The following is a 21850-nucleotide window of genomic DNA, read 5'->3' as shown; positions in this document are numbered from 1 at the left end:
AATTTATTCCTGCTGGTTCAATCTCTATAGGCAACAAGAGCTGGTTCTTTACAGTCATGCTTAGTTTTTGCACACAGCTCCCTGCTCCTCCTACCAGCATATTCGCATGACTTTCATTTTATTTTTTTTAAGTTGGTGTATAATTTGCAGAACATAGAATATTAAAATACTGTCCATGTTATATCATCATTAGTAGCAGAAGTAGTACTTGTATTGTAGTAGCAACTAGAAGTCCCAGGTAAGGATCAGAGCCCTGTTGTACACATGTAACAGTCCCTGCCTCCAAAAGCTTACTATGTAAATAAATGTCAACCACTTAATCATTTCATTTGACCCTTTTAGAATATTATAGGCCATCATCCTGCAGTCCTTTTGAAGTCCAAACTCCCACCGACACTGCAAATTATAATAACCTTATTGCTGTATGTATATTGGGTAATCTAAGAAATGTTTGCAGTAGGTGAATAGACTTTAAATACGAGTTTATCCTAATCAGCAACCTACTGTAATGGATAGGCACATTCTTATGAGCATTAACATGGTGGCCAGATACATTGCCCCTCTTCTGGCTGCTTGTACTACCTGGCAAGGTTAATCTTGGAATGGCATTAAGCAAGTTCAAATGGCACTACGCCACATGCTCCTCGCATCTCCCAACCTGTGTAAAGAGCATGACCAAAGAATGATTTCCTTTGGTGTTCTGAGGCTCTTTCAGAGAAGTGAGAACTGCCGTGAGGTTACCCTAACTTGTGCCCCCAAGATCGGAGGACCAAAAAGAGGGAGAAAAATTATCCCCGTCTGCAGTGTGCTGAATGCAGCTCAGGAGCACCTAAGAATGTGGCCCAATATCTGTCTTTGATGAGTCTCAGATTTTAGAATTAGTGTGAGAAATCTCAGCAGAAGCCATTCTGAGTTTCAGTCACTAAGAAGAAAAATAAATTGGCTTCTGTATTGTTTTGCAGGTCAGCACAGGCAGTCGCAGGTTTTATCTGACACCAGCGCTATAAAACTCTGCTAGACTCCAGATGTTAGCTCCTTTTATTTGGATCATTGCTGCTGTTGGGCTGGCACAGGAGCTAACCAGAACTATACAAGATTCTTCTGACAATAATATGAATTTCTTTCTGTAGCTTAGTTGAAATCAGTAGTAAAATAAAATATTGGATTATTTCATTCTCCTCTTATATTGTAACTGAAAAATAAGCTTGATTCCAACAACCATGATAATTCTTGCAAAATGATTTCTTTTTTTAATTGGGGCACTTTGTCAAGGCTGAAAGACTTACAAGTTGTGTTTTGATTTGTGGCCACACCGCACTATCCTTCCACTTTGTCTGCCTGCTTAATTCAACTGCAATCTGGTCAATCGATGTACTCCCACTGACTTCACTGAAGTTATGCTATGGATAGTTTGGGCCATTTTCTTGAAATGTGCTAGAAAATGCTTCACTAATGGCAGAATTCTTGAAGTATATGTTCACAATGGAAGCGGAGGGGCAGCATGACAAATTAACACAACTATTGTGAAAGCAGCAGATGAGGGTGACTGAAGCATTTTTTTAAAAAATGTTCCCACGTCAGAGAGAAGCACTTCAGCAGAGGAGAATAGCAAAGAAAAATTAAAGAGAAAAACAGGAAGTGAATGATACTTCTAGTCTGGTAGAGACTATTCAAAGCAAATGGCCACTGTCCGTCACTGTCCTGCAAGACGGGGTCTTGCAGTAGTACTATGTCCTTTTCAGTTGCATTATAGTAGAGAAGAAGCTCGGGATGGGGGGGAGGGGGGGAGAGAAGAGAAAAGGGGAAAAAAGGATGTGCAAACTCTTCATGCTGAGAAGATTTTCCTTGAGGAAATGAGAGAATACTGACAGATGCTACTTTGAGACAGATTATCATTAATCTAGTCATAACCCCTGCTGAGAGGGTCAATAAAGGTATTTCAGCTAAAGCATCATCTATGGGATTCAAGGGATATTCAATGGATAAAGACTAAAAAGTTCAAACAAAAATATAATTACTCAGGAAAGTTAATACAATACTAATGACTACAGCAACTCAGTGCCCTATTCTGACATTATTCAAGAGATAGGAACATCATGTTATAGCTGCTCTTTGCTGCACAGTACAAGATACAATCTTTGGTATATTCATGAAAAGAAATTTTAGGCTGGTTTCACCATGTTACTTCGCCCTGCTTTATTTTTTTATTTTAATTTTATTTTTTGGCACAGAAGTCTCAGTGGTATACAAAGCAACATTTACATCATTTCTTACGGTCCCACTGTTGGCTTTCATTAAATCACTGTTCAAACTAACAACTCAATCTATTAGAAAACTACAGTCCTTAAGCAAAAAAAATTACTTAGGCTATACTGCATGGTAAAACTACAATTTCCTATTTGTTGTTAAGACATTTATAGCAACAATGTTGTTGCATATTCTGGGTTTAAGGAACACATGTTTTCAAGGACATTACCCTTCATAGACAATAAACACCATTACTAAACAGGAAAAAAATCTCTAAGCACTGTTGAGAGTTGCAGTGAAAGGTTTTAAAGTTGTGCTTTTGTTATCTATGAATCCAGAATGAGATGTCAGAGACAGAAAGGCACGAAATAGTCAATTGTCCTTTTACCTTAGGGATGTTTCTATTTAAGCCTTGAGCAAAGTGAATGAATATTATTCAGCTTATGATGTCCTCTTATAAAGCTTTAGTCAATAAAATGTTGATATTTTGTGGCAAAGCCTCTGTGCTCAGACTGATTGCTGTTGAGTCTAAGCGTGATTGGTTTGAGAATCAAAAGTCTTAGCAAACTTTGAACACCACCAGCAGGAACAGTGAAGTATGAATTCAGTCCTTTCTTCCACAACTTTACAGTGAACCTGGCCCATAATGATGAAGTGGTGACACTGACAGAGCCAGACTCAATTATAAGACGGAAACACAGACACTGAAATAGAGATAAGTTCTCCATCACATAATGGGAGGATCCACCCACCCAAAAGAAAAGTGTGTTTCATCTGTCCTTTAGGTATAATTAAATTAGTCTTTCAGGATCAAGCTATGGAGTTGTCAGACATCTCCTGTGTATGACAAAACCTCAGAAACCAATTCAAATCTCTGTGTATGTCTAGAAAGACATGCCCAAGCTTTCACTGATGAGCAGAGAATAAACTGTATAGACTACAAAGTCACTTTGCTATAAACATACTAGAGAGTTTAGTTTCTAAATCTCTGGTACATAAAAAATAATACATATAAACTGAGACTATCCCTTTAAGGAGAGAAAAAAAACCACACTCGGCTCATCTGAAAATTTACTGCTTGACACTGAGGGAACAAGGATTGTAACTGAATGTAATTGTGTGACCAGCATAGCAATCAATCAACCCTGATATCTCGTCTCACTCTGTCTGTGGTACACAATTATTCCATACACACAAAAACCTAGCACATTACAGATTAAGGTTTCTCATTCAAGATAGCTGGGCTAAAATACTTTGGTGACGTCTGGAGGAGTACCTCCAGAAAATGGAGGTGCTAACCTACTTGTAGATGTAAGAGGGGTAAATTTAGATTATGTATCTAAAGGATCACTGGAAATGATGAGCTAAAGAAAATTTATTCCTCCAAGTCAACTAATTTTGTGATCTGACCTCTGTATCAGTTCATGAAAACTCCTTCTATTTGTCTAACTGTGGCTCTGGATGAGAAAACTGGCTAAAAAGTAAGGAAGATCTTAAGAGAAAACAAGATTTTATTTAATAGTATTCTGAATTTTAAATGGCATTTGGTTGGTTCTTTGATGTATATTTTCTACATGGGAACATGTGTGTAAACTGTGGCTGTAAAACAATCCAACTATTTGACTGGGGGAATGGTGAAGAAACCAGGAATTAGAAGAAGCAGAAGCAAACACGACTTGCGTGTTTTTTTTAATTTACAAAAACACATTAGTTTTGAGATCTCTTGTTATCTGCACTGAAGTTAGATATTGTGCCTCTGTATAGAAAGCAGACAGCAAATAACCCAGCAATATGTATTTTTATGTATATTAGGCATAAGGATTTTCTGAAACATGTTCATTTGTTATTGTAGGCATTGTAGATTCAGCAAAGACTTCAATTTGTGTCATTATACAGGTGGCCATCTGCACCAAGTTATGGGACATCCCCAAATCCCGTAAGACTAGCTTGCAAGACAATAAGAAAATTCCAAATTTATTTTAGGCTTTGTGACACTGTACATCTATAGATATTTCAGGATTCTGATGATATCATAGACCACTCCCATCTTTTTTGAGACTACAGAGATGTCATTAAAGAAGCCAATGTCTATAAACTTTGTATGGTATCTTACAGGGGCTCTAAGTGGACACTGTAAATATACAATTAATGTAACAGATGTAATGGTCAGCTCAATATATTCACGTTCTTCTATTCTCTGGGGTAATGTCTTCCAAAACCTCTCTTCTCAGGAACAGGTTTTATTGCTAGTTAGAGGGACAATAGCTCATATAAATTCCTTCCACACTCCAATATTCTTGTTTCTAATTCTCTCTGGGAAATTCACCTGGGAATTTGCAGCCAGCTGGAGTTCTAGGAGCAACTCCAATGTGTGACTGAGGATGGGAATATAGATCTGACTCCAGAACCAGTAGACGTTTTCTACATAAACAAAGGGTTTTAAGTGTGATCACCCTACATTTACTAAAATGCTCACTAAGTCTCCTCAAGTCATTTCCAAGAGTTTAAATGCCACAATCAGCATTTTGGACATTTTCATACTGCATATTATAAGGTCTTCTGCCAACTATTTATGTCTTTTGTGCCATAAGATGCCGTGACAGTCATTACAGGTTTGGGAAGAGTCACAGATGTGGCTTCTGTACAGAGGTCTCATGCAGAAGACCTAAATCCATGTCTAAATTTAAATAGGGCAGAGAGGCAATATTTTGAACCTTCTAAATAACAAACAACTTCCCAGGCTGTGGAGCTCACATAGGCCATGGAGGACAATTGTGCCTTAGTGGGAGCCTTTATTGTGCTATTTTTATGAGTGGGAAGGTGTGATTTTTTATGTTTTTATGAGCGATTACTAATGCTTTTGGGAGTGAGTGAAGAAGATGAATTTTTACAGGTGAGTAGGTTTGATCGTCTTTGAGCCAAATGAAGACTAACAGAGCAAAGATACAAAACTATTTTTGGAACATAGGAATTTGCATGTTGGATCAGACCAATGGTTCATTTAGTACGGTATCCTGTCACTAACAGTGGCCAGTGCCAATGGTAAAGAACAGTGTGTTTAAAATCACTAAAATACACTGTGATGGGTTTTGCATTCCAAGTGGAGAGTTGCTGGGCACTGAGGATTTGTAAGGCGTGCAGTAAGTGTATACATGGTGCACAACATTGCTAAGTACTGGGCTGGTGGGAGTTGTGCTGCTTTTAATAGGGCCTGGCCAGCCCAGGGTGGGGAAACTGGGTCCTCTTTCTTTCCTCTTGTCCCGTTGCTAACACAATGCTCAGCTAAGGGGAAAGTGCCTCTTCCCCTAGGGCTGTGCACCATGTAAGCAGATGGGAGGGGGAGGAGATATAGCGATGATAGGCTGAAGGAGAAGGAAAGAGAACTTCTCTTTCTCTCTCCTTTACTTACCCCGGATGGGACACGTTGCCCATGGGATTTAGCTGCAGCTGGCGGTGCCCACTCCCATGATTTTATTTGAGTCTCACAATAGCTGATGCTTTTCCTAAAATTCTCCTGTATTCATGGAATAACATGAGAATATTAGCTTTCATTTTTTACAAGTAAGTTTTTAGCTCTGATGGTTGCAGAAAAAAAATCTTGATAATGTGAACTGTAAAGACTGAATAAAAAGAAGGTAAATAAAAAAAACAAACATTTATTGTTTTTTAAATCTCATTATTTTGGGGAGGGCTGATTTATGATTTTTGATTTCTTGGAGGTGTTAATACTGCTTTTTTTTTTGTTTTTGTTTTCATCCCTTGCAACTCACTTTTAGGTCATGCCTGATCAGCTGAACGACAATGGCCTAATATCTAGAACCTGGCATGATTTGTATTTTTAGGCACATTGGGAAAATATTTTATTTCCATTTACCTACAATATCAAAAATGACTTGTGATAAGGCACAGTTCTTAGCAAAAGGGGAAAAAAAATCCATCCATGCAATCCAGTGCTATGTAATTATGTTGAGTAAATATTTACATTTTATCACCTGCACAACAAACCATCTCACATATTAAGCTCAACCTAGTGGACAACAGAAATAACAAAAGCTACCTTTGCAATCCTGTCATTTGAATTTTGCACACATTTTATCTGTAGATATCTGGTGATGTTACATCTTCCTAACTCCTTGCAGTTGGTTAGTGCAATCTGTTACTAGTCTGTTCCCAAGCTCAAGCCTTATCTATACTTAAGTATAGCTGCAATTAATCAGTCAGTAGCCAGAAACTGGGGTAAACTCAACAGGTACAAACAGTGGCTTTCCTCATTTACTGCTGGGTTTGCACCAATGCAGTTATCTTGGCTTCTGGCCACTAATTGCTGAACTCTAAGAATAGATATTGCCTCAATCTAATCTCAAACAAAATGAAAGACTTAAAAAAAAAATTAATGCTCATGGCCAGAACAATGGGACTTACTCTTCTGTCATCTAAAGGCTTTTCTAGTTCATCAGATAAGCTGGAGTTACGTAATAAGCTACTAATGTACTTTTACTGCTCTCACCAATGTCATTGGGGTTCTGTCCATCAAAAAAAAAAAAAAAAACCCATGTCAGGAGAAAACAGATTTATGTCAGTGCTGGCTGTCATCTTGAGGAAACTAGTCATTATACATGAACATCACTAATGGCAGCTTACCTATTCTTACTTCTCCCACATGGAATAAATGGTTAAGTTGAGGGAACTGGTCCAGAGTTAACAACTAGAACAGAATTTGCTGTAATGTTATGAACAAAAGAACTCACATAGACATAACCACCAGCTCTTGCTTCCAGCCCAAACAATCTGCTCCCTCATTGTGGTCAATGGTATAGAATACAATAGTGACTTGGCCAAGGGAAGGGTGGGAGGAATGACTCTGGCATAAGCACCAAAGCCTATTATGGAGAAAGATTATTAATGGCAGTGCTCAATTCCTTTCTGTGTAATGGACTATTTCAACGTTTTTAATATATTACTCCTAAAAACTACTTCAGCAACACAGCCTACATACATGTGTGGGTTACAACCAAATATCTGAAATATCAAGACATACATATAGCTAAACTGAGTAATCACCCAATCATATATCCATAACTCTTGTCCCTTTTTTGTGTATATTACATCCTCACTTCTCCTCATCCTACAACTGGACCTATGTGGTCACAGGGGTCTGCCTGCATAGGTCCAATTACAGGATCAGAGCCTGTAATATCTTTGGGATAATATCTCTAGTATGTCTTTTGTGAACAGCCTAGTGTACTTGGAGATACTATAAAATAATTGGAAATACTAATTTTTGCTTACCAATTTTGAGAGTGGTACCATCTTTAATCCCAGTTTTAAGTAATTCAGATATACTTGTAAACACAAGAATATGTATGTGTGTGTTAAATCTATATTATACACCCTATATGTTACAAGTGTGCTTATTTTCATACCAAAAATTGTTAAAAATTATAATTAGGGTTGCAAAGTAAAACATTTGGAGGTTACGAAATGACAGATTTAAGATTACCTAGGCTATTTGTATGTATTATGATACAATCTTTAATTACATAATTCAATAGTATCTTAAGCACAAGTCCCCTCCCATCCATTAATGCACAGGATGCTCAATGAATGAAGTAGCAGTTCAGCATTTATTTCTGTCCTCTGAATTCCCTAAATATTCCCCCACCATGCATCAAATACAGATTTTTTTTATTTCCCCATGAACTCTTCTACTGTGCTCATCACTATAATATCTGAATATCTTACAAATATTTATGAATTTATTTTCACAACTCTCCTGTGAGATAGAAAGCATTATTTTTATTTCCATTTTACAGTCCAAGAGCTAAAGCAGAGAGAGATTTAGGCCAACATTTGCTAAAGAGTCCTCTAATTTTGGGTGCCTAAGTGAGTGCCCAGCTTCCGACATGTAAGGCCTGCTTTTTTCAAAAGTGCTGAATACTCATTCATTTCAACTGGAGTGCTGAAAACTTCTGAAAATCAGGCACCACATGACTCCAATTGGGTACCTGGGAAACACATTTATTGGCAGTCTCAGAAAATTATGGTTTAAGCAATTTGCCTAGCATCACATAGGAAGTGTGGATAGAATCCAGTCTCCTGAGTATTAATCTATGACTTAATAACCAGACCATCCTATCGTCCCTTGCTTCATTCAACACACACACCTTCCAACTTTTGCAGAGAATGAGGTAAAATATCTAGAGGCCACAACATCATCCACTGCACAATCTTATCTCATTCACCATCCATTGGGTGCAATGAATGAAACAGGGGTCCTGTGAAAAAAGTATTATGTGATTATTTTATTAAAGACTGCATCATAACACATTATTTCTTTATATACAGAAAAGAATCTTTCTTCAGACCCACATACTTCCTGTTAAATCAGTGTTGTCTTTTAGATTCATCCAAACAACGGTAACTAATGACACTTATGCACCTTCTTTATTTGTGAAATAAAAGGAAAATGTACATAGCAATGAATGCAAATGCTTGCACACGTGTCTAAATATCACTGTATTTTCATCCAGACAAATGAGGAGGAAAACCCTAAATCAGTTCTGAAAATAATTTATCTTCCAAAAATGATTGTAAAATGCCAGCGAGATTTATGATGCCTATCACTATTTTTCAATTAAAAAAATTAATCACATACTGTATTAAAAAATACTGAACACAGTCTGAGGCAAAGGAAAACATAAGAAAATGTGCATTTGGTTAAAATGACATGAAATTATTGACCAGACTGTTTTTAGCAACTATAAAACTTCAAAGTGTTCAAGTTTCACAAAAGAAGATGCATCGTTAGCAGTCATTACTCATGCATGGAACAACATGGCAGAAAGCATGTCTCTGATGATGCACAAAGAAGTTACTTACAAGTAATAAGTGTAGGAGTGATAGCTTCTTCTGCCATGATGGTGGAAGGATTTAGGCAGTGGTGGAAAAGATGAAATGGAAGGAAAGAAAAGCCAAATGTTAATGTATGAAAATTCAAGATGAACTGAGACCAGACGTGGTGACACAAATGAAAGGTAGTAAGAATGCATCTCAGGCATATCATGCAATATATCTGGAATGGACAGATGACATATCCAAGTTCCATAAAACTTAAAGCAGTAAAATACGTTATGTCTCACTGAATTGTTAAATTAGACAGTTTAAAACAAGTCTAACAGCTAAGCAACATTTTAGATGCATAATATTATGTATTATATACATCCATATAATACATACAAAGACAGACACACACACACACGTTAAGTGTTAAAACATGCTTTTATTTCTCATTGTATTAATTGGTTTAGGAAAAAAGACATGGCATCTCTAATGCATTAGTGAGAAGTTTAGCAATGAAAAGTCTCAGGCTTGGTCTACACTGTCAGTGAAATTCAGCAGCATTCAATGGGAGATACGCAAGCTACACATCAACTTCCTAACTGCTACTTACTGAGGCATCCCCACTATGCTGCGCTGATGGGAAATGCCTTTCCGTCGATGCAGCATTACTCTTTTTGTGGGGGTGGATTAACGGCATCAACTTCCAGATCGATTGAGCGGGTCTCCTCTGCTGCTCAATCGATCCCGCAGAATCGATCTGGCAGCACCAACAGTGCCGCCGTCAATATAGACATACCCTCAGAATGCATCTCTTCCTGGCAGAGTACTGTGGAATTTTTTTGGAGGCTCTTTCCAGTTGCTTTCCTTTCTTAGAGACATTAAAACAGCCTATCATGGCTGCTATTAGCTTAGATTGTCACCCAAACCCTGTTTCTAGAAAGCCAAATAAATGGTCGGAGAAAACTATGTTTCCACTTTTCATTAGGCATTTAATAACAGAAGAAAAACAAAATAACTTACTTGCTCCTTTGTGTCAGAATTACTTTTATAACCTAGGTTATATTACTTCAGAAAGAGTGAAATTCACTCCTTCCCACACAGAGCCCAAGTAAAAAGGCTATATTCAGGGACCACTATATTCAGGGTTTGCTGGTGGTGTAAAGACAGAATCTATACCCAGTAGGCAGAATGCAGAACAGTTCCTGCACCTCTACTATTTCTGCCTATGGGAATATTACAAAAGGCCACTTAGATCCCAAGTCTCTTCATCCATGTCAGCATGGATCCAGTGCTCTTTCCCACCTGGTCTCCCACACAATGATTCCCTCCACACCAGCACATTCAGAGCCAATGAGGAACCCACTGCTGCAACTGCTCCTGCACCTCTCTGCCTCCCTGAGCCAGGCTCCTGAAGCATGGAAGGGCACAGCCCTCCACAAAGGGATGAATTTTATCCTGGTCAAATTCAAAATATTGATTCTACTTAAAAAAAAAAAAAAGCTTATTATCCAAAAACATATACTCGACATTGCTACAAATAACGTTAATATACTGGTAAGATAAAAGACTGAAATAAATTGGATAGGCATCTCTAATTCTCACAGCACACATATACAGTGCTTTGACAATAGCAAAAACATGTAAACAGGCCTGGCAATGGAGACTACCACTAATGTTAACTTGCCTTAGGCTACATGCTACAGGCATCCCTTTGAAAACTAGGCTTTCATCACATTTTCTCTCTCATCTTCTTTGTTTGAGGATGCCTTCAGAAATATTTCCAAGTTTTTATTCCCAGTTTTCTAATGCTTAACAGTATTGTTTAAACACAAGAGGCTAGGTATTGAATGTTTAATCACACGTGGCACATTTGCAAAATGTACACCTGTTAAAATTGGGTTTAGAAAGAGAGCCAAGAATATGGTAAAAGGAAGGCAATGGATAGAATCTTGCATTCTTTACTCAGGTATATCTCCTACTAAATTCAGTGCCTGAAGGAGAAGTGCAGGACCGGGTCGTGTGAAAACAGTTCCGTTTACCTATATTGTGTTAGAAGGAAGTTGTTTTGGTATGTGGTATAATCATAATTATCTTTTTATCCCTTCTCTTTTCAGAAATTACTCATTCTCTAGTTCCCATTTAGAATCTCATGACACTAAAAACCCTATTCCTTGCCATATGTTGCCATGACAGGGATTTAATGTAATTAGTACAAATGTTCTCATACTTCTAAAAGATGTATAACAATTTTAGCAACAACAATAAATATAATTAATCAGTGAAGCACTGCTGGTGCTTCAATGCAGAATTCTGCCAAATATGTTATTGAGATAAATTATTCTGTTTAAAAAATGTTGAAAACTCAGGTGTTTTAACTTGTGTGAATACATCAAATTACAATTTGATACAATAGGAGAAAAATTAAATATCTCATGTTCAAGTTATTTTTATATTGCGTTCTCAATGATATGATCATGAGGTTTTACAGGAGACTCCTTGAAAATTAGATATTGTAGTTTTAAATTCCCAACAATTATGAGGGGCAGCAATGAGAAAATTTGTTATAAAATCTAAAATCTAAACCTGGATAATTTAAGAAATAGAAAACTAAGACTTACAAAAACATAAGATCATTTAGCAAAGACATCGTTCAATGCTCTGGAAAAATCTCAGTTTTAGAAATGCAACCTTAAAAACTGAGTTCCATTTTACCTTTTATATATGTGGATAGGTCTTTCAGCATTTTTTAATGAAAGGCGGAGCTTAACCCAGGTGGCATAGCTAATATAATGGCTTCTGCTCCACCTCTCTTCTGCAGCTGGCATAGAGGGCATGGCAAGGAGAAAGGAGGGTTTAGTTGGGTCTTCCCTGTGACCTGAATTATCCCTTATTTCCATACTGACTGCTGGGAAATGTTGGCAGCTGGTGCAAATTAGAACAATCTGAGCTACATCAAGGAAGTGGATTAGTGCACTGCAAGCTCAGCACCAGAGAGTGCAAAGGTCATTCTTGAGTAGCACTAGTCATTCCTTACTCATTTAAACAGATACATACATTAGAAACTATTAAAAAGCTCATCTCAGAACGGAAACATGAAAGGCGCACAAGAAAACAACCCTTTATTTTTGTGAAGAACTGAGGAAGTTTCTGACACAATCAAACGTTAATAGCCACTGGTTTACTGCACTCCCCCAGCAGCAACAAGATGGTAGCACAAACGAACTGCTGCATCACAAATAAAAACACCCTTGCGCAAACCTCTTCCATTAAATCTAATTCTTCAATCTCCATGTTTTTTGGAAACTTAACTGAAATAACAATAAAGAAAAAAAGAAAAAAACAGATAGACAATATAGTAGGTTGAATTATGCCTTTTATCCATCCATCCATCCATCCATCTCTCTATTATCCAAGAGCCTTAATATAATTTTGGGAATGCACTCCTATTTATTGTTATTGTTTACCAAACGTTATAGGAATATTGATATCACTTTCATTCCACTGTTTTTTTTGTTTTTAATTTTCCAGTGAAAGTAAAACTCTCTTGATGCATTTGGTTTTCAGTGCAGTCTTGCAATTTTCAATGCAGGAATATTGGAGGCAGGGGGAGATTGGGTAAATTACTTGAGACGGTGCAAAAAGCTCTAGATTCAAATTCCATTAAAGTCAATGGAAGGACTCCTACTGACTTCAATGGGCTTTGGACAAAGTTCTAAGTGAGAGAGACAGATCACAATCGAGAGCAGGACACTCCACAGGCCTGATTCTGATTTCACTGACACTACTGTAAATTGATATCACAACCAGGACCCAGGTCCTCCACCCACTGTAGTAGCATTAGACCAACCAGCATCTTGATGCTGGAAGAAGGGCTTAGCGGTTGGCACATCAAACTAGGAGGCAAAAGTCTAGCCACTATTCCCAGCAGCAGATTTCTTATGAACCCTTGCGTAGGTCACTTAACAAAGGTCTGTGCCTTCCTTTGTAAAAAGAGAATAATAATTAAGAACCACTTTAGAGGAGCATTCTGAGGTTTAATGAATATAGAGTTATGAAGTGCTTTGAGGTTCTCCGATGAAAAATGCCACAGAAATGCAAGGTACTATTTTTGGACCCAGTCCTGAATTCCTTATGCAGTTAAAACTCCCATTGAAGTAACTGAAGCCCAATTATCAAGAAGTATAATCATCACATAGTTACAGTATTCATACGTTTGTTTCCCTCATAAGTAGTTAAAGTACCATAAAACGTACGACATGCTGATATTGCCCTGACATTACAATTGTACTTAGCTTGCAAGACAATTATAAATTCCCTTTGAATGCATAATGTATACACAGTAATTGAACCTAGGTGAAACACAGGGACCCTGGGTGGCATAGTGAATTAGTACTCTAATGAATAACTGGTTCACGTTTGGTGTGGGTCATAAGTGCAGTCATTTCAGGGTCTGTCCATGCTATGATATGATATGATATGATATGATATGATATGTTAGGAAACCTGGACACAAGACAGTTATCCCCGTATCTGGTCAAAAGCTGGCTACATCTTGTAATGTAGATGAGTCCTAACCATACTCTACAGTCTTGCTCTGTTCAAGGCTGCAGTGTGGTTCAGGGACATAGTTAAAAATCAGTTACCCATAAGTCCCATCTACTCTACAAGATGGAACTGTGTTCTAAGAATGTCAAGGGACAACATTTAACAGAGTTCCCGGACAGGGTTATTTTAGATAGGCCTTAGTGGTTTCAGTTTAACCACTAGCAGACTTGTCCCCATCTCTAAGGTTGCCAGGTATCCGGTTTTTGACCAGAAAGTCCAGTCGAAAAGGGGACCTGGCCATGTCCTGTCAGCACTGCCGGTTACCTGCAGTAATTGGCTTCCACCACTGGGGGGCGGAAAGAGCAGAAGTGCTGCTGGAGCCTGGAGGAGCAATCAGGAACTGCTCCAGCGGAGAGAGGTATGGGTAACTCTCCCTGTCCTGTATGGGCAACTCTCCCTGCCCTGCCCCAGTCACCTCCCTCCACCTCTGGAGCACAGCTCTCTCCTCTCCCCCCCCCCCCCCGGTCCTGCCCCAGTCACCCTCTCCACCCCCAGAGTTCATCTCTCCCTCCCCCAAATACTCACCCCCCGGAGCGCAGCTCTCCCTCAAATGTCTGGTGTGTTGGGGGGGTGGGGGGGGAGGAGCAAGGGGCAGGGACTCAGTGAAGGGGAAGAGCAGGGGCGGGGCCTTGGGGGGAAGAGGTGGAGCAGTGAGCGGGGGAGGTTCCAGCGGCAATGTCCGGTTTTCACAAATTAAAAATATGTCCACCCTACCCATCGCACTAAGAACATTTGTCCCAAATGAGGTCAGTAAGAGTTATTATGCCTGTGGAGGTAGAGAGAACCCACATCTGCCACCAACCACATGGGGCTGGTTCCTCTCCACTTACTAGGGACTGGCCTATAAAAGGTTCAGCTCTCCCTGGGAAAAAGCAGCAAAGCAACAACAGCTGAAGCAGCAGAGGGGCCAACATTTACCTGCTTGGAGAAAGGCTATAGAGGAAGCAGGATCCAAGCAGCCCTTCCTTTGCTCTTGGGCACTTCTCCCTGGGAGGCAGGAAAAGCCTTGGCAGGAGTCATTCTCTGAACTGGAATTACTCTACACTTTGGCACAATTTGTTATAAATGGCAATCCGTGCTCTGGAGAGGCTCAGAACTGGACTAAGAAGGGTGTTTCATGTAGGTCAGGTTTAAGTGATGCAGGAATGGCAAAGCAATGTGGACAGCCTTTATAACTGCATGCCAGCATTATGTCTGGCTCTACAGAGGGGCTTTTGGGCCTCATTTTTTATACTTTAAATGGAAAGTATGTTGGCTGCAAAGAACTAAAAGCAAGTATATGGAAGGAGAAGGTACTGCATTTCAGAAAAGATTTTATTCTTGCTACATAAGATTATCAACCCAATAGTTTACTGGGAACATCTGGGTTTTGCAGGACTACTCCAGTATCCCGGATAATATTTAGATTGGACTCTAATTTCCTCTCTTCTCTGTGGTGCTCCCTCATTGCCTCTTCTAGCTCCCATAGTGGTCACACCCCATCCTCCACTGGCTGTAGCTCACATTTCCCTTTCCAGGACCCTTTTCTTCCCTCCACTGCCCCTCCCCTCTATCTTAAAGAAAACTGGGGCCCAGCTGCCTCTGTGTTGTGTCTCAGTGCACTACTGCCTGCCAACTATTTAAATGTGCATCTGAGGTGTTCCAAGCCTGACCCTATCACAAACTGCTCAGTGTGCTCCAGGTTTGGAAAATCCCAGACCTATCATCCACCGGTGCACTCATAGTTCAGTCACCAGCCTACACACAGTACATTAGGACCAGCACAAGTGGGCATAAGTTTCCTTTATGGAAGGGAAAGGAACACTGGACTGTGAGTGGAAGTCCAGCGGGGAGTTCCAGGGAAGTTAAGTGGAGGTAGGTTGGAAGGCAAGGGTATGGGATGAGCACTCAAAGGACAAACATCTCAGGACAGATGGCCAAACCTTGATTCAACTTGCTGTTGAAATTCTCCCAACATAGGCAACAGCCTTCCAATCTCCTAGCCACCAGAAGCATGCAGTTCTCTCCCTTCCCCTGTCCATGAACCATTTTACCCCTTTACACTCTTATGGTATTCAGAAAGATAGCAGAGTTTTCCATTAAAAAAAAAAAAAAGCAAAAGGCAGCTACCTCTATTGCTGTAGCAGTTTCCTATTGATGTCTAATGCACAAAACCTAAACACATGTGTCAAACCTATTTTTGGAAACATCCAGCATTTTTACATGACAATCATTTTCATTTGTTTTCATGGAATGAAATCTGCACTGAATAATAGAGACTCAGTCCATGCCACAATTCATCTCAGCTCCCCCTGCCTGTTTAGACTGAGCTTTTCTTTTACATTCAAGATGGGCAACTTTCTCAGATTTCTGTGGGGAAGCACACACTATGTTTAACTTTCAGCTGAGCTGCTGGACAGAGCCGAGGCTTGCCCTTCAGGGACAACGATATTGTTCTTATTTGGACCCACCATGCAGTAGTAATATGCACAGTGCTAGAATCATTAACCTTCAGTTGTTTTTCTTTTACCACAAGGCCACAAATCTTAATTCACAAAGAAAGTGCTTGCAAGATGAAAAATTCATTAGTACAGTTTCATAAAATACCACAAGGCTTCAGGGAAAATAAGCGGCATTTCCTCTGTGGTAAAGGGCAACAAGGTGGCTAGATATTTTTACCTAGTATCATACTGAAAACTGCTGTAGGAAATGCTGTGACACAAATATGCACATAGAAAACATCTATTAACTGCTCACCTTTTCTTCATTACCAACACAACCCCCAGAAATATAATAACGAACAGCAAGATGCCTGCAATGACTCCAGCGATTTTAACAGTGTGGTCTGACTCCTTCTCTGGCTCTGGGTCTGGTTTCCGAGTAGCAGCTCCTACGAAGGTAGCAGATTTAAAAGAGGAGGGGAAAAAAGAATAAAGACATTACACTTTCTTCTTCTGTTACATTTAACATACATAGTAATAAGACTTATCAGAGCCAACAGATAGCAATGCTTTGATTTTTAAAAAAATGGTTTCATATGCATTGAAAGGATTGTAATTGTTCATATTGTTCTACAATATTTTGCTAAACCATAACAAGATGGATACTACACACATGCCTGACCCTTTTATAAGATCCTCTTCACACACACAATTTTCTACATTTTTATTATCTATGTTGGCTCCCTGTTCTTCCTGCCATTTAAAAACTCGCAAACACCACAATAACTATCCTAAGCCTTTATCGAAATTTGATTTGCTGGAACATTTTCCTCAATTATTTTTCATAAATGAAGCAGTAATTCCATAACATATTAGCTTAAACACCTGGAAAAGTGAGATAAGCTCATTTACCATGCATTTTACCAGCAATTGTTTTTTTGTACAATAGATCTTTTTTTTTTTTTTCTTTTTTGCCTTTGGAAATCTAAATCTAGGTCACATCTGGTAGGCAAAAGACTCCTTCTAAGCAATTTATTCACAAAGTGGGAAGCAGCTGATGATCACACTACTGGCACCCACATTTAATATCTGTTTAAATGAGATAACCAGTGCCTTGCAGCAGCTACTGTCTTAGCATTTCCAACTTCCCCATTGAAAAAACCCACCATTTGTACTGTTTACTGCATAATGTGATGGAACGTCAAATCCATGTCTGATGAAATATCCATTTCCTCCACTAAATGAGTTCAGGATGAAAAATGTTAAGGACATAATGTTCAATTCACTAAACTGAATATATTTTTTGAGGACTTACGCTTTTAAAAAAAATCAAAATGTGACATATTTATCATTTGAGACACCGCGTCACGTTTACGAAGTGGCCAGATAGTCCTAGAAATAGGAATTTATTTATCTGTTTTCTTATTACCACTTTTTTTTTGGATGGGAAGAGAAGGGAGGGTAAAATGCAATTAAACTATAATATTTTGGAACTAGCATTCCCATCACAGTCCCCTGGTTTCATTAAGGACACTGAAAGCTGCAGTTACAGTCTAATTGTCCTTTTATTTGCCTTTTTATGAAAAATTGCTATGGTGAGCAATTTGCATAGGGCCAAATTTTCATCTGCTCCTTTCCCACAATCAGGGCCAGATTTTCAAAGGTGGTCAGCACCCAGAAGCTCCAATTGTGACGGTTAGGGATCAGATTTTGAAAAGGGCTTAGCACACAATGTGAAAATCTGGCCACTTTTCCTGGTGCTGAAATGTGAGCTGAGCCCTTTTGAATATTTGGACCCAAATGTGGGTGCCAAGCTCTTTTGAAAATTCTAGCCAGGGTGTATTGTAAATATAATGGGCTAGAGATATTTGCTATATATGGGCCCAATTCCATCACATTTACTATAACTAATAACTTACCCTGAAATAGTCCCACTGAAATAAATGGGAATTTTGAACTAATAAAACTGAATATATGTAAGGATAGCAGAATCAGATTCTATATCTTCCGTAACAGATATGCATCAAATTTTGTCTAAGCAGTCCTGTTTTTAATTCCCCATGTCACATGAGGGATTTCTTTAAAGAAGCTCCCTATTATTATAATGTATACAGCACTCAAAGTGTGTTAGGTACTTAGAAGATACCTAAAGTACCTTCTTAGTGTAGAAAACAGCTGTTGAGCTGAAAATGGCAGGTGGGAAACACTGAATCAAGAGTGATATAAATGACAAGGAACAATATGGAGTTTGTAGTTCCATTCAAGCAAGGGGAAATGAGAATTCAATCAACAGCAAGATCTAAGATTTCAAATATCATTTGTAAGAACTATTCTTCTCACATTCTCCTCTTTGTGCTCTCGTCCATACTGCCTAATATGACTGAAACACCCACCATCTTCTAGAGTGCAATGTCACCATCTTCTTAATTCAAATCATTCTTTATCATTTCCTCCTTCTATGAAAGCTACCAGCTTAACTCAACAGAATAATAAATGCACAAGCCTAGCAATAAAAAGAGGTAACATAAAATCTTGCTACACTCTAAGGTAGAACTCCGCACCATCCAATGTGTTTTTCTCAACATCTATCATCTTCGTCCCAAGACTGCACAGGGCCCTCAACATAATGGAACTACTATGTATACAATGTGCAGAGGAAGGGAAGAATGCTAGGAGCCCATCTAAAGCATGCACACATTCTGCAGGTCATGAAGATCATCTCTTGTAGGGTTCTTTGCATGGCTGCATGCCATGCCTTTCTGGGGTTGAAGGTTGAGAGGGAGGATCCATCACCATACAGCTCCTCCAGCACACACATGGAGTTTTCACACATGGAGAAGGGACATTGGAGCTGCAGAGGCTAGAGTAGGGATATACAAACATAGGAATCGCCATAGTGGTTCAGACCATGGTCCATCTAGTCCAGTGTCCTATCTCAGTGTTTAGCACGAGATTCTTCAGAAGAAGGTACAAGAAACCCCACCAGAAGGCAGATGTGGAATAAAACTGCCCCCATGATGGCCTCATCCTAATTCCTATTAGTCAGAGATTGGTTTAAATTCTGAAGCATAAGGTTTTATATCCCTTTCTAAACTCTTTTTAGCATGAACTATTCTAAATCAGGATATTCTTGGTATCCATGTAATTGTCCAATCCCTCTTTGAATGTTGCTTTGTTCTTAGACTCAGTGCCATCACATGGCAATAAACTGCATGGTCTAACCATGTACTGCCTTTTATCAATTTTGACTTTCTCAGCTTTCAATTTCATTGAATGTCCCACTGTTCGTGTGTTATGACACAGGGGAACAGAAACTCCTGTTTTACCTTCTCTAGATCATTCATTGTTTTATATACTTTCATCATGTATCTCATTTCTCTCCTTTCTGAAGTAAACTATCCCCATCAATGTAACGATCCTAATCATTCTTGTCACCTTTCTCTGAACCCCCTTTCATTTTGGATCCTTTTTGCAATGAGGCATCAGTACTGCTTCACACTATTCTGTATAGGATTGGACCATTGATTTATAATGGAATTATCATATTTTCTGTATTATTTTCTGTCCCCTTCTTTATGCATCCAAACATCTCATTTGGTTTTTTTTGACCATAGCTGCATATTGAGCAGAAGTCCTCACAAAATATGTTAGGTGTATGAGCAGTTCAGATTTTTCCCTCCAAATGTGCATTACTTTGCATTTATCAACTCTGAACTTCATCTGTCATATTGCCTATTCACTTAGTTTTGTTTTGTCCCTCTGAAGTTCCTCAGAATCTTATTTGGACATGACTAGTCTAAATAAACTTTGTGTCATCTAAAATTTTTACTACCTAACTACTCACTCACCATTCCAGAGAATTAATAGATATATTTAGCAACAACTAATCTACCACGGCACTTTGAGATACTCCCACTGCTAAACATTTGCCATGATGAAATTTGCCCATTTATTCCTACTCTGTTTCCTGTCTCAATCAATTTCTGATCCATGACAATACTTTGTTTCTCACCCCATGACTACTTAGTTTCTTTAGTAGCCTCTCGTGAGAGGCTTTGCCAAAGGCCTATTTAAAATCTAAGTAAATTACGTCAACTGGTTCATCCTTTAATTCATTAACAATGTTCAACAAATCCCAAGAAAAGAGTGAGACATGGTTTTCCTTTATGGAACCTGGGCGGTTATACCCTGTTATATCATGATCTTACAGTCCCGGCATTTTATTACACTATTTTTATTTTAGTTTTAACCAATTTGTCAGGTACAGATATAAGGGTATTAGTCTGTAATTCCCCAGATCACCCCTGGGGCCTTTTTAAAATATAATTACAAGACCTCCTATCTTCAAATCCTCCAGTATCATAGTTGTTTTTAAATGAGAGATGGCATATTTTTGTTAGCAGTTCAGCCATTTCATACTTAATCTCCTTCAGGATTCTTCGATGTATAGCATCTGGGTCTGGTGACTTATTACTTTTTAAATTATCAATTAGCTCCATCAATTTCTTCTGACATCTCAATCTGTGATAGTACCTCATTTTTTATTACCAGAAAAAAGTAGTACCACTGTAGTTATATTCCCTAATGTTCTTTGTAGTGAAGACTGATGCAAATAAATCATTTAGCTTCTGAGCAATGTCCTTTTATTCCTTAATTTCTCCCTTTATCCTTTGGTGAGCCAGTGAACCCAATGAGTTTCTTTCCCAGGCTTCCAGCTTCTAATCTATTAAAAGAATGTCATGTTTGTTTTTTTATCCATTTGTTCTTCAAAATCCAACTTTTCCCTCTTAATTTCCTTTTTACAATTCATCTGCTGTTTATTGGACTTCATTGGGGTTAGATTTCCAGATTTTGAAAGATTTCTATTTGGCTCAAATAACCTCTCAAAATTTGCCAGCTAGGCAGACTGATTTATATCTTGCTTCCTGATTTTGTTTTTGTTCAGTGTTTTGCATGCCTTGTGGGAATCATAAGAATGGCCATACTGGGTCTGACCAATGGTCCATCTAGCCCTGTATCCTGTCTTCTGACAATGGCCAATGGCCCGTGCTTCACAAGGAATGAACAGAACAGGTAATCATCAAGTGATCCATCCCTGTTGCCCATTCCCAGCTTCTGGCAAACAGAGGCTAGGGGCACTTCAGAGCATGGTTTTGCATCTCTGCCCATCCTAATAGTCATTGATGGACCTATCCTCCATGAACTTATCTAGTTCTTTTTTGAACTCTGTTATAGTCTTGGCTTTCACAACATCCTCTGGCAAAGGGTTCCACAGGTTGACTGTGCACATTGTGTGATGAAATACTTCCTTTTCTTTGCTTTAAGCATGATGTCCGTTAATTTCATTTGGTTACTCCTACTTCTTGTATTATGAGAAAGAGTAAATAACACTTTCATATTTACTTTCTCCATACTAATCATGATATTATAGACCTCTATCCTTTTGCCCTCTAGTCGTCTCTTTTCCAAGTTGTAAGTCCCAGTCTTATTACCCCTAATCATTTTTGTTGCCCTTTTCTGTACCTTTTCCAATTCCAATATATCTTTTTTGAGATGGGGAGACCAGATCTGCACACAGTATTCAAGATGTGGGCGTACCATGGATTTATAAAGAGGCAATATGATATTTTCTGTTTTATTATCTATTCCTTTCCTAATGATTCCCAATATTCTGTTAGCTTTTTTGACTGCCACTGCATATTGAGTGGATGTTTTCAGAGAACTATCCACAATGATTG

General features: G+C 38.7%; 1 protein-coding gene across 4 annotated transcripts in view; it reads right to left on the bottom strand.

The window, feature by feature from the left end:
* PTPRM (protein tyrosine phosphatase receptor type M) overlaps positions 1-21850 on the bottom strand; it is a 655839-nt gene that overhangs the window by 183138 nt on the left and 450851 nt on the right. For all 4 annotated transcript variants that reach the window (XM_067547610.1, XM_067547612.1, XM_067547618.1 and 1 more), the window contains one exon: positions 16429-16561. In XM_067547610.1, coding sequence (XP_067403711.1) covers positions 16429-16561 — 133 coding nt within the window. The remainder of the gene's footprint in view (positions 1-16428; positions 16562-21850) is intronic.

This window comes from Emydura macquarii, unplaced genomic scaffold (assembly GCF_026122565.2).
Source record: "Emydura macquarii macquarii isolate MOO-44397 ecotype Brisbane River unplaced genomic scaffold, CSIRO-AGI_Emac_v2 contig_212, whole genome shotgun sequence".
NCBI classification, from domain to species: domain Eukaryota; kingdom Metazoa; phylum Chordata; order Testudines; family Chelidae; genus Emydura; species Emydura macquarii.
The sequence above is the reverse complement of the archived record's forward strand: the minus strand, read 5'-3'. Positions and strand labels throughout refer to the sequence as shown.